Below are 14474 nucleotides of genomic sequence, written 5' to 3' on the forward strand. Positions count from 1 at the left end.
GGCTTCCAAGATTAGAACCAAAGCCCCACAAAGACGTAACATGGGCCAAAACCAGAACAGCCAAGTTTGTTCAAGATATATCACAGTGTTAAATCTAGAAAGAAATCTAATTTCAGAGCAGGTATCACATGTCCACGCTGCTCTGATTTTATAAATGAGATATTATCTGGAGTCCCACATGTGATATGAAGCCAACAAAAGCTGTATTTCACGTGCTCTGGCCAATCAGACAGAAATGTAATCGTATAACTAACACCCCATTCAGATGGGATTTGTAGTGTTTGGAGATCAGACTGCACACAGCCCTGGAATTAATGACAGCAGGACCACAACCTGGATCTGGCACAGAGAGGGCTGTCAGGGGAAATCTGAGGTCCTTTGAGAAGACTTTCCAGGCCAAAATATACAAGTGTCAGGTCAATTCTGATCCTGACCCTCTCCAGAGCAAACTCGTAATTCCATCTACTCACAGACAGCAACTGCAGTACGAAAATCCCTCCTACCTGAAAGGAACTGAAAGGTGAGACAGTGTGAGGAGGCAGAAAGGCAGTTACCCCACCTTCAGTACCTTTTCAGCTTTGTTTTGTAAAAAAAGATTTCATTTTTCTTTTTTTTTTTTTTCATTTCCAAATCAGGCAATCCAAGCTAAGATCTTTCGAAAACTGAGTCTAAATCTCTCTGCCATAACTTTTCATATATATATCTCTCTCTATATATAGTGATATTACTATAAAAGTACTATTAAAAACCCAGGAATATTAACAGTTCATAATAAATGCAGACACAAAAGCACAGGTTAGTTGGGTGGCTTGTCCAAGTCAGCAGCAGCGTCTCATCAAGTGGCTTCCTCCAGATCCTCTATGTGCTGCCTGATCCAGTTTTAGATAGTGGAAGGGATGGGATGATTTGAATAACAGTGTCAGCTGCCTTGGAGGAGGGGCAACAGAAGCTTCCAGCAACATCAAGCCAGCTGTCAATCAAAGGGCCGTGGCTCTCCCTAGCTCGAGAACCTCCTATGAAGACCACGTGTCTGCTCGAGCCCAAGTGCAGAGAGAAACACCAACGCAGGGACACAAGCAGTCCTGGGCAGGCACAGCAGTCGGCTAAACACGCTGCTGAGCTTCCTGCCTTTATTTAAGTCGCACTATCAGGTCTGATGCTCGTGCCTACCTGAAATCCATGTTTGCCTCTCCACCATGTGGTCAGCTCCTTTGGTGGCATATCAATCACAGACACTATGTCTCCCACCTGGAAAAGATTGGCAACATCAATCACGGCTTGCAATGCGGCTGGGAGGAAAGCACAATTCAAACAGCAGCATTTTCCAGCACTGCAAAAAACTGTAAAACTTGTGAGCGACTGCACCAATGCCCATCTTGAGACATCTGCCTTTGAAAAATCAAACTGTCAAGGTAGAAGAGTTACTGCATTATACAATGTACAGGATACAGCTGTTCACAGGGAAATAATTCTCAAAAGCAGCAGGCTCTCTGCCAAAGGGTACAGCAGTGCTCCGATTAAACTGCAGATGTAAGTGAGCAGCGATGGTGTGAAACACTTCGGAAAATACTCTCAAGTAGCTGAGCTAACTTGTACTACATGCCCTATACGTGTGTGTGTAGGCATTGACATATATCTTCTTGTTTTCCTTCACAGCAAAAAGTTCAGAGCTCCCTTTGTAGTTCACAAATTGACCAAGAGACACGCTTTTCTTAAGTAGAAAATAAACAGAGGGTGGTGCGATGTTACAGGAACAGGAAAGAAAATGACCAAGGATACCAAACAGGTTTTCTGAAGCTTTGCTCATTCCCATAAAAAAACCGTAATAGTGCAATAATTCAAAAGGAATCAGTACAATCAATACTAAACCTGGTTTGGTGGGAATCAGCATCTATGTGGCCTCTATTATAGAAAATGAGCCGGGGCAGAGCAGAAGGGGTGGGACACCTCAATAAAGACTGTGGCTACAGCAAAAATTAACAGTAATGCCCAACTTCTACCGGATGTTTTACATTGATGGGTCTCAAAGTGCTTTACAAAGAAGGTAACACACCCCTGGTTCTTAGATGGAGATAACCGAGACAGGGAAGGGATTTCCTCAAGGGAATAGCAAACCACCAGCAAAGCCAATTTCCATTAAGGAAACTGCTGTCACCACAAGGAGCTGGGCATTTTCCTCGGTATTGGGGAGCAAACACCAGCCAGCTGCTTTTGCAGTTGCCTATTAGAAACTAACAATAGCCGAAACATAAAGAGATAGTTTGGGTTAGGGAACAGAACGTGGCACTGTAAAACAACCGATCGTATTCCACTCCTGTTCTGCCAAGGCTTCTCACTGCGCAAACTTGGAAAGCCACACGTGCCTCGGTTTCCCCGCCGGTGTACTATGGCTCACAACAACCTGTTGGACTGCGTGGCAGTTGCAAGGCCAAGTTAGCCTGCTGGCACAGACCTGTAAGATTTACTAGCAGGGAGGGCGACCTTAGTGCTTTTATTAATACCGAGACACTGACAAACAGCCCGGCTCCTGCACTGCAGGCATTTCCACTTGGAAGGTGACATACCCACGTGTCTTTCTGGTTAGTGCAGTTCCTCGATGCACGCTAATAACTGCCTTGATTTTGAATATGAAGAAACCCGTGGCAGCACTAGACTATCACGATTATTTTTACTTTCTGTGCTGCACGCTAAGAGCGTGATCCCAAAATCTCCTTTGGGCGCTAACGGTTTGCCTTTACGCATTTCTGTGTAACACCGTGAATACTCCATTGATAGTACCACAGCACATGAACAATCGCAGCATAAAACGCCGCTTTCTGGGTCGAACAGACCAGAGCCAAAGACTTCCAGGGTCTGACCTTCCACATATTTGCTCTACAGCTCCTCCTGCTCTGTATCACGTAAGATTTTCCAAACAGTTTTAGATTATCACCTGCCCTTCAAGTAAGTTCTTCAACAGTCTGGTTCTTTACTTTTCATGGGGGCAGCAGCTCTTAAAAATGGCTTTAGACACGGACTTGCGAACAGGAACACAGGTCGTGCAAACTGGCCAATGCATAATTAAACTGGTGTGTGCCCACATACACACATACGTGGACAGTCTTCCAGAACAGCTACAACATACGTTAAATACACCGCACAGTACAGATTACACAGGGTCTGCTGTGCCTCACAGACCAGGCTAGAGCACTTGGCTGCCTGTTTAATCAGAAAATACCAATGCCAAGTAAAGCTGTATTTAAAAGATGACCGAACTCCTCCCTGTATCCAACCCACTGCAAATTGAGTATTTAATTGAATCTTCTAAGCTTCACCCCACAAAACATTCTGCAAGTGTCTGAATGTATTCCTGATGCGCACACCCGCACAGACACCCGCATTACACTCTTCTGTGACAACAAGGGTCACAAGCTCCCTTAATTATTTACCTCAAAGGACAGTTCATCTGCTGCTTGAGCAATATATCTCTTAATAACGTGGGCAGCAGCAATAGCAGGAACGTTAATGGACGATTCCTCGTGGACTAGCAGGTGGTTCCCCTTGTTATCAATCTGAAATAAAGCACAGGAGAGCGTGAGGCAGCTGAGGACAAGTGAGGAGGCACGTTACTGGTGCTCGGACGTGGCAGAGACTTCAAGCTGATTCAGGGAGACAGGACGGGTTGGGGGCCCCGAGGAGAGCGGCACCGAGAGCCGGGCGCAGCGCACACAGAAATGAAGAACAATTCCTAAAAAGTGTTTCAGAAGGTCGTGTGTCCCCATCTGACTAATGAGGAAAATGCTGTATTTGTGCGTCTTTGCGTACAAGCAGTAGCATGACAGTGAATGTTTACACCTCCCTTTAACACCCAGTTGTATTGTGCTTCCTGAAGTACTTTAAATGGTAATACAAAAGTGACTACAAAAATTCTCTACGAGGTGGAATTAACACTCAAGAAGAGTCACTGAGGTAAGGAGGAAATGCTGTTAAACCAAAACCAAGTGATACTTTTGATTTCCTCCCACCCTTTTATTTCTTTTCTGAAGAAAACGTGGCTCCCACCCCTTGCTGCAATCATCAGCCTGCTGTCAAAATTCCTGGATTTTTGTGCTCGTGTAAATTTTTCCAGGATTCTCAGTTAATGGGAAAGGTTCCTCTGTATTGCACTTGCAGTAGGTTTGCTGTAATCTCTAGGTCCACTTTATTGCTGTAAATTCTACAGCTGAATTTTTCTCTAGAGCTTCCTTCCTCCCTTCATGCTGAGAAGGTTTCCAAGATTTTTCTCATCCCAAAGGAGTTCGGGGTGAGGAGGATATCAGTGGGGAAAATTGCAGGAAAATGCACTCCATCCTTATCACAAGCATTTAAGAATGAATTGCAACAGTCTAATAATAGTTGTTTCTATTCCTGGTGTGCAGCAGTATCATCAGGCAATGGAAAGCCACACATATCTCTACCCAGACTAATCAGCAAGAGCCCCGCTGACACGGACAGGTGCCTTCATCACGTAGCCCCATTCTTCCCTGCACTCGCTGCCCAACAACATCTATTGTTTAAGATGGCAGAAGAGCATTAGCAGAGAAACCAAAGCTGCAGCTGCAATTCACAACATTCACAATATACAAACCCTGCCGCCGCAAGCACAACGCAGGCTCTGTTGAGCTGTCTAGCCAACAGCGATGGCAAACAGGGACAGAGAATATTTACTGTTTCTGTGGCTACCACAAGGGAAAAAAAGAAAGGAAGAAAGAAAAAAAGAAGGGAAAGAAAAAAGGAAAAAAAAAAAGGGGGGAAAAGGGGGGGGGGAAGGGGGGGGAAGGGGGAAAAGGGGGGAAAAAGGGGGAGAAAAAGGGGGGGGGAAGGGGAAAAGGGGGGAAAAGGGGGGAAAAAGGGGGGGAAGGGGGGGAAAAGGGGGAAAGGGGGGGAAAGGGGGGGAAGGGGGGGAAGGGGGGGAAGGGGGGGAAGGGGGGGAAGGGGGGAAAAGGGGGGGAAAAGGGGGGGAAGGGGGGAAAAGGGGGGGAAGGGGGGAAAGGGGGGGAAGGGGGGGAAAAGGGGGGGAAGGGGGGGAAAAGGGGGGGAAGGGGGGGAAAAGGGGGGGAAGGGGGGGAAAAGGGGGGGAAGGGGGGAAAAAGGGGGAAAAAGGGGGAAAAAGGAGGGAAAAGGAGGGAAAAGGAGGGAAAAGGAGGGAAAAGGAGGGAAAAAGGGGAAACCAGGGGAAACCAGGGGGAAACCAGGGGGAAACCAGGGGGAAACCAGGGGGAAACCAGGGGGAAACCAGGGGGAAACCAGGGGGGAAATAGGAAAAAAAAAAAGGAAGAAAAAAAAAAAGGAGGGAAAAAAAAACCAGGCAGGCAAACACCGTAACTGAGACAGCTCAAATAGTTTTAGAAACTCGCCACACTTGTGGTATTGCCTTGCCAAAAAGGAGCGTAAGAACACGTGTCCTTTCTGCAACCCATCACTCAGACTTCAGCCACGCACCGGACTCTCCCAGGCGGCCCACGGACCCAGTCACTCCTTCGCTAAAACTGCTGCCACCTCCTCTTATTTGTGAACACCAGGAGGAAGATAGGCCTTTGGGTGACAAAATCCAAGCGAGAGAGGGGGGAAAGAAGCTCCTGTGTTCTTAACATTGGATCTGATTCTGTTTGTTCTGTACCATTTGTGACCACCTATATGCTGGTAACAGGGGAATACAGCTTTCAGGATAGCATGTCAGTGACACCAATAGGTCTGGAAGGATTATGCCTCTTTCTGGAAAGGCGAGAGAGCACATTCGTGGCTTGCTCTGCTGCCAAGGTCAGGAAACACGTCACAGTCTCAGCCTCATGCCGTACCTCCATCCACGTGAGAGCTGGCCCACAGTTTATCTTGTTGCCTGCGATGGCTGAGAGACGTGACAGGTAAGCCATCAGCATCTGGGTGACAAGCTGGAAAAGAAAGAAACAGACATTCAGTTTTTCTTTTAATACACCGTGGTTGGAGAGACTTCTGCAGACATGGAGAGACCATAAATTACCCGTTGCTATAGGTACGTGTTATAGAAATATACTCCCTTTTGCAAGGAAATCTGTCATTTGCAGAAGGGCAGCAAACTACAGTGTTAAAACGATTATACGCACACAAAAGAAGTGTGAAGAAGCAGCTCCTTGTGCAAGTAATAACGTTATTTTTATAAGATATGTAGATTTTCATTATTTCCCTTGACAAGATACCTTAAATCTACAGCCTTCCTCTCATCGCAGATTTCACATACAAACAAATCATTTCTGTTACGCCATCAAACACATCTGAGAACTGTTTAGTGAAACAAAACGCTGGCTGTCATTTCCACCCGCTTGCAAACCCTTAAGAATGTGGCCACTCAGACCGACCCCTTCGTGAAAGAGTAATATTTCAAATAGTAGAAAAGGGTTTTGAAAATACACTTAGCAATAACTTGGTTTTATTGAAGAGAAGCTAGCGAGGTCTTCCCAAAGCTTCGCAGCCACAGTCACAAAGCAGTATTGTAGGCCAGAGTTCGCAGGACTGTTTAAAACATTGTTCTCCTCAAACATCTGTTCAAATGTGGTCAGTTCAAAATAAAAAATACAGTATGAGACACCAGACAGCTGCAGAATTACATTTCACAGAGCAGTCAACGTCTTTACATCTTCTGTGCTTACAGATATAATGCAGATTTTCAGGCTCAAGCTATAAAGTACATATTAAATAAGCTGTACAAATAAAGATGTAAAGGAGAGGAATGCCTAAAATATAATCTAAAGCAGGAATTCATTTTCCTGAATATTGCCGCATCTGCTGAATTTAAGAGACCAGAAACTTTAAATTCTCTTCAGAAATAGCCTGCATTAAACCAAAGCAACTAATAAATCAGATTCTCTGATGAACAATGGGGCCACGTGATCAGCTTCCTATAGTTGATGGCAAAAGCCCTGTAGACTTCGGTGGGGTACTGATTTCAACCATTGTGCGTTGCTCAAAAGCAATCGATCCTCGCCTGCTCAGCACCCAAAGGGCACAGATTCTGATTTATAGTCCCTGGATGGATTCTTCTTTGGCTGCTTGGAACGGCCTCAATTTCCTCGTCACCCATTTCAGCTACACACCTCGTCGGCAGGCAGCATCAGCTTTCTGACACAGCACGTCAAGACTTTTCCCTACTTGTGCTTGATGGTAGGGGGCAAACATACAACTACAGGTCCCAGAGATAAGTGACCTGCGAAATGAAGCAACGGGCACCGTCCATCCCAGTGACACACAATCCTCCCGCAGACTGAGGCCAAACGGTTTTGTTATGCTCTACTGGCTCCAATATTATGTTGCCTCCCTCTGCACACCTCCTGAAACGATGCAGTCAAGATGCACCTGCTACGTTCCAGAAGATTCTTTTGGACAAGAGGCTGAAGGAATTCCACCTTCCCATATTCCAGGTGAAGACAGCAAGTCAAGAAAAGTATTTCTTACTCATTTAGGGAAAAAAAAAGCCCACTCTTTAAGCTTTTTAAAGACCATTTAAATAATGCACTAATGCCAATGCTCTTACAAACCAGCTTCGGTAATTTTCAATTAATAAATCTAAGTCTAATGTTGCAAATGATATTACTCTTGCAGTGCTGCAGCCTAGAACAGCACGATTGCCTAGGAATGTTAAGTTGCTAACATTCGGTCAGGAAATAGCCACATCATTGCAAAAGTTTCCAAAGATACAACACAACTCTTAGCTAAGGTACTAACGAGGACAGCTTTTTTTCTTGGAACTCTGAGCGACCATTCCACATTTAGCAGCACATTAATCCGTATGAACTTGCAGGGCATCTCCCTTTAGATCACTGAAATTAAGGGTAGAAAACACATGCTGATCTTATGACTAGTCATCAGTTTCCAAACGTAACCCAGGTCGCGTTAAAACTACTTTGCACAGACTTGAAAACGTCTTCCAGCCCCTCGCTGGTGACGCTGCGGTACATGTTTGCAGGGCTGAGAATTTACCTCCGGACTGTCCTTCAGGGCATCGGAGCGGGGGAGCTCTGAGAGCTGGGAGAAGCGCCGGTCATAAATACATAGGTGAAGGTGTTTGTCGAGTACTCTGAAATCTTCATAACTCCGCTTCACGATCCAGCTCCTCCCCTGTGTAAACAGAGAGGAGAATCACACTGTTACAAGCTCCTCGCCAGTTTGGGTGAGATGGAAGAAAATGAAACTTTGTGCAGAAGATCTGGCCATCTTTCTTCTCCAAGCATCTGAAGGTATGATAGTACACCTTAGTAGTATTTTCATGTTTCATGAGCCATTCACGCTCAAACCAGCCGTTAGTGTTCCTCTTTTAATTATTTAACTGTGGGCTTGGATGTGGCCCAGCGTTCTGAGACCCATCCGAAGCTTTTAACTTCCACCTGCCTTGCAAGGATTTTGTAGCATTTTCATGCACAAGGTGTCTGCGCAAATGTAAATTACACAATGGTTGTATAAATAGTGTGAAATTAGATTCTACATAGATAAGACAAATATACAATCAGGGATCTGAAGGCAGAAGCTTGCAAAACTTCTGTCAGACGCCCCAGGCAAATCTCCAGCTGAATTAAAAAAACAATCTAAGATGAATAACACTAGCTGAAGATTTACTCCTGAGTGCGTATCATTTCCCCAATTAAAATACTGACAAGATACACAATGCTTCAGGGGACAGGGAAGGGACAAAGGCAGCACAGCATAATCGGCTTTGCGAAGCTTTTAATATCTAAGGACTACTTCTAAATTCTTCATGGCCTATTATGATCAATAAAAATTGTAATAATGCAGCAGTTTACAGGTCAAAGCGCTTCATGAACAGCCATCAATCCTCTCAACACTCCCATGCAGCCTCTAAAACGAGACTACTCCAGTTTTACAGATGTGGACACTGACCCAGTGACTGTGGACCCCCAGCAAAGCTTCCCCACCTTCTATTTCCAGTGCAAAGCGCTTTTTTTTCAGCCTTTGTTTCCTAAAATCAACAGCATGGCCGCGTTTAAGGAAAAAAATCTCTGTCTGCGTTACAGACTCTGCTTCACACTCCGCATGCAGTCATCTCCCTTGGGAAAGAAGGAGAAGAACAAGAAAGCAGCAGATGCCGGCAGCCCGGCCACGCCAGCGGTGCAAGGGCTCGGGGACGGCGGAGGCTGGGACTGCACTGCTCCAGGTTACGCGGCGCCTCGAAGGCAGGGCCAAGGATTACCGGTGCCAAAGGGATGCCTGGCGACTGGTACGGAAAGCAGGGAAGTACACGGTGTTAGAGGGGACATACCACCGGGGAAAGGAGCCCTAAGCGCGATCCCGGCTCGGCTGGACGTGGCTGTCAGAACCTCACCTGATGCCCTCTTCACCTGGGATACAAAAACCCATCGCCTGCTCCGACTTCGAGACACAACTCTGCTATATTCGTTTGTTTCTTGAGAAATGTATAAGCATCGCTTTTTTATTACTATCCAAAGCCTGCAAGGCAATCGTAAATGTAAAATCTATAACCCAGCGTACTAGCTATTTTCTGTCAAATTTATTTAAGACAACTCCAGACCGTGCGCTGTGCCCATAAACTCTGCTTTCACATCACAAGAAATCACCCGTATTTCACAAGCCTGCAAAGAGGGCATCTACACAGGACATAAATGCTTTGTATTTTCCGTAAGTTATGTCAGTTTACTTTTCGTCTAAAGGAGAAAAACAAAACCAGGAGTGCGAGCCTAATTATCTTCAAAAAGATGACAGCCCTTCCAATGTCTCCATCTTTTGCAATTAATGGGGTTCTTGCTCTCTTTGACGAGTTGCTGGTATGACCTTCAGCTGCACAAGGTTTAGTCACCAACGTAAGAAACGACAGACTGAGAAATCTTTTACCTGCTTCTGCCCACTGCACTTAACAGGACATTTCAATACGCCACCCACGCGAGTAACAAACCTATTTGTTGTAAATCCTCCATTAATTCCATGATATTTTAATTTTAAATATGGGACTGTGGATTTGCAGTCTCTTTTTATCACGAATGAAGACAGTAAGAGTTGACTTTACAAGACAGGAATAGTCGGGGTCAGCAAACTCCTGGTCCATGTGACAGGGTGTGCAGGATCCGCGGCGGAATGGACGGACCCGTGCGGACAGCATCCTCCGCGCTTCTGATGACACACGTCCCACATGATCACAGGAATGAGAGATGCAAAAGCATCGCGGGGTACCCGTGGGGATGGGACTGCCCGATCTTCAGCCACGTTCCCAATGACTGTGCACATGGCGTGTTAGTACAGAACACAGTTTCAGCAACAATCATCCCAATTTCCACCTAGGAGAAAGTTACTCCGTTTCAGCAACAATCATCCCGATTTCCACCCAGGAGCAAGTTATTCCCACACTCTAAAATGTATTTCCTAAAACCCTACAGTTTTAATTTGGCCATACCTAAATTTAAAAAGCGTAAATGCTTTAGGTTGTTGTAGAAGTTGCGTTAAGCAAAGTTTTTGTGGATTTGCAGCCCGAGAGATGAATTTTTAAGCAAAACATGACAGCCATATTCACAAGGGGTGCGATTAACTTTGCAGGAAGGAATCACTGCAGCAATCTAGGAAGGAACTGGACAACATTTAGTGCTTCCCCTCAGATTCCCAGTACAAATCACAAGAAAGTCAAGCCTAAACTCTCGCTGCTGGCTTTCCAGCCTTGCATGGCCAAAGCAGCAGAAACAGTGGTCTCGTTCAATATCACACATACCACAATGTTTCACTACCTCAATACAAAAATTGTACATCTTGCTCCCATTTCCTGCGAATTCTGAAGTGCCAGAAGGGTTTTTCGAAAGGGTTCTTTTTTTTAATTTAGAGAGTTAACAAAACAGTAGAAACAAGTAAGCGACTGTTAAGTTGGTCTCGTGTTGTCAATTGTGTTTTACAGCAAAGCTAAAACATTACTGGTGTTCGGGACACATTATATCCATAAGGCAAAAATGCCTTCCCCACATTTTTAATGATTTCCATAAATTGTTGCTCAAATGAATTTTCAATCACCCTCTAATTTTCCAATTCAATAATTACTTTTCTATTCTTTAATTACTGATGGTCCTTATTTAGAGAAGCACGTACTTAAACCCCATAAATTTCAACAGGACATAAGAACAGAGGTGAAGTAAAGCACATAAATCAAGTGGTTTCCCAGATTCAGACCTTGAATTACAAATCCGGGTATGATAAATTTCATTAAAATAAGAAAATCAAGCCTCAAGTGAAGATTTCAAGAATACCTTAAAATAGCTTCACAATGTTTAAAAGGGAAAATCGACCACTGACTAAAAAAAAATAAATAAAAATCCCTCTTGAACAAAATCAAAGTGTGTTTTTTAGATTTAATTTTACAGAAACATTCACAATGAAAAGCATCGTGACAATTAGCCACAAAATGGAAAACCTGGGTTTGTTCCTACTTTTACTACAGTTTGGTCTGTTCTCCCTTACTCTTGCATGCCGTGGAGGATTAAATGTATGATGAAAGACTGATGAGATTTCAGCACACTGCACAGAGCTGCCTTTTTTATTTCCCCACCAATTATTAAAGCAAGAAGAAACGTCATGCTAAAAAAAAACCCAACCCCAAACTATTAGAGATTACTGAATTGATAATTTAATTTCCACTGAGCCAGATATTTGAACCTCCCATTAGTAAAAGCATTACACTGAGATCATAAAAAGCTACCCATGCTTCACATGGCGTGAGACAAGATTCAGAGGGACAAGGCTTCAGAACCCCCTGCTCCACAGGCGGTATTTTTAGCTCTACTGGTCGAATGGCCAAAGGAGGATGACACGTAGCCGTAGCCAGGAGAAGTTTATGTCCCCCCCGAAGCACAGCTCGTCTGGGGATACTTGCAGCGAGCAGCGATACCGCTCCCTGCTCCCTTTCTTCCCAAGCCCAACACACAGCGTGACAGCTGCAGCTCAGGGACGGTTTGTTCCCTAAACGACAAAAAGATATTTCTTCTTGCAGCGCTGCTTGGCTACTGTTGGACTGGGAAAAGCAGATTTAAGAGGAGGGTATTTCCAAACAACCTTTGCGTTTTCATTCCCAGAGTTTAAAAAAACCAAACCCACCCTTGCTCCATCATTTAAACCATTCAACAAACCAGTACAAAAAATTTAGACATTTCTAAGAGGGGCTCCTGTAAGCTCAAGGCCAGTTCCACACAGGAGTGTTTTAATGTGGATTTAACTGGTTTCACTTGGGATCTGGCAAGAAGCAATTCTTCCCGCGTTGTATACTGAACGATCAACGGCTTACTCAGAGGCATCCAGCTAACACAAAAGAAGTTCGTCTGTTGTAAATGGATCGTATCGCAAATATTGACAAAACAGATATGCTGAAATTTTATAATAAAGGTTTACAGATCTCCTCTCCCAACTATGGAAGAAAAAGACCATGTTGAATCTGTCTACATCTGGGCAGACAGGAGTCCTTTTCGCCCACCAAAGCCTCTTCAAGACAGACAGGGTGCACAGCTTTCCTGTCCCACGGTCCGAGTATGTTTTCTCCATCGCACCTACAATTTATTTATTTTAAGCCAGGGATAGACCTTTCTTTTCTGGTTCAAATGCTTATTTCCTGAAAGAAATCACATGGATGCCTTCATGAACCTTACCAGTCCACATGGAGATCGAGACCAGAAAATGAGGTGAAAGTATATGGCAAAAGTCACTGCAGTTTGACCCTGTAGTAAGAAAACACCATGTATTAAATCGCTGGAAAAATGCCAGCATCCACCAGTAGAGTTTAACTCTGCCATGTGGGTGACTTTTACAGCTGTCTGGGTCTGGGGTTCTGTATGTTATTCCAGCGTGACCCTTCAGCCCTTTTTCTATTTCAAGTCACACTGGAAAATGGCTTCGAAATTTAGTCAAAACAGAAAACAAGGCTGATAAAATCCATCACTTGGTATTTACCCAGGAAGTGTTTTTAGCTGGTGCCGTAGGTGGCTTTATCTAAGCTGAAGTTTGTTTACCAAAATGTCCTGGATGATTTCATGACTTCTGGTGTATTATTATAACTTTAGGGAATTTATCAATCTCTAGAACTTAGAGGGAGTTTGCACTAAGGCAGCATAAAACTACTTTATATCTGAATGAAAGAAAGCGCATGCTCAGCAGCATAAGGCTTTCTGGCTAGCACATTTCCAGGTCTTGCCTTGAGGCCACCTCTCACTGCTCCTGGTAGTACCCGCCACCAGTTTACTCCTGCTGACCACAGCGCAGGGAGCGCTGGCATTATGGCTTGTCCTTAAGCTGGAAGACACTTGCATTAGCTCAACCCCACCGATGAACGCACAGATGTTACTCAGCAAACACAGCACTCGCTGGCAGGACCCTTCCAGCTGGCAGAGCTGGGCGGCGATGGGCGCTCAGCGCAGTAGTAGCTACACCAGGACGATGTCTGTCCACATCTGGAGTCGACCAGTCTATAGAAGACAGAGCATCAGCAGCTGGCAGTGCGATACCTGCCCTGCTGTCAGGCAGCTGCACGTACTTACCAGTAAAAAAAAATAAAATATGGGATTTTATTATTTTATTTTTATATATGTATTATTTTTTTATTATATATTTATTTTATTATGTGGAGGGAGCTTTAAATAAGGTGAAAATGATGGAAATGCTAAAATTTCAGCATTCCACCTGGAATCACAGGGAATGGACGCGGGAGAGCCCAGCTATAGCAAGATGAAGGGAACATACGTACGGACAGAACACAAGGCAGAAGTCAGAGGAGAAAGTTTAGTGTACTTCTGTGGTGAATCCTTAACAGCTTCTTCCACAGAAGAAATTAATCTCTTTCAGCATTAATTATCAGTTTATTATCAATTAATTGCAATCAGCGGGGAAAAAACAGAGATTTTAATGGAAACCACTGTAGCTTTTCTCCCCTAAAAATTAGACTTCCTTGTGCTCCCTGATTGCAATTACAGATAGGAACACTAACAGCACACGTGGGAACACAAGCTGCCCCAAGACCCGGCCTGAAGGACAGCAGTATTATCCCTGCTTGTGCTGATCAGTTTTGGAAACTGCCGCCCACCAGGTACTCGCGGCTCGCTGCGTGCCAAGCTGAAATAAGCCACGACTGTCCCGTGGCTCCTCCGTCGCGCAGCAGAGCAGCTTTGCCAGAAGCGTTCAGCTACAAAAACCTCACGCGAACGTACGGTGTGCACGGCATTTGAGATCGTCACAACCATTTTTTCCTCCCACAAGAAAGCATATTTCTGAACAGCAGGCTGACAGACACCTAAGGAACTTGAAACAGGATTTACAACATTTAACATGTGAAAAAAGTCCCCTGCTCTCCCAACACGCTGTAATTTAAACAATTCAGTATCAATCATCTCTTTAGTCAAATTATACCGTAAGAGCAGCAGGTCACAGAGACGCACGGGGTGAAGGGGAGGGCGGCCGCAGCATAGGGGGCTGCTTTTCTACACCTCAGAAAATTA

General features: G+C 44.7%; 1 protein-coding gene across 4 annotated transcripts in view; it reads right to left on the reverse strand.

The window, feature by feature from the left end:
- ARHGAP32 (Rho GTPase activating protein 32) overlaps positions 1 to 14474 on the reverse strand; it is a 258191-nt gene that overhangs the window by 74148 nt on the left and 169569 nt on the right. For all 4 annotated transcript variants that reach the window (XM_056322830.1, XM_056322827.1, XM_056322828.1 and 1 more), the window contains 4 exons: positions 7972 to 8109; positions 5817 to 5909; positions 3429 to 3551; positions 1171 to 1248 (listed from right to left, as the gene is read on the reverse strand). In XM_056322830.1, coding sequence (XP_056178805.1) covers positions 1171 to 1248; positions 3429 to 3551; positions 5817 to 5909; positions 7972 to 8109 — 432 coding nt within the window. The remainder of the gene's footprint in view (positions 1 to 1170; positions 1249 to 3428; positions 3552 to 5816; positions 5910 to 7971; positions 8110 to 14474) is intronic.

Source organism: Falco biarmicus, chromosome 20, assembly GCF_023638135.1.
Source record: "Falco biarmicus isolate bFalBia1 chromosome 20, bFalBia1.pri, whole genome shotgun sequence".
Taxonomy (NCBI): Eukaryota; Metazoa; Chordata; class Aves; order Falconiformes; family Falconidae; genus Falco; species Falco biarmicus.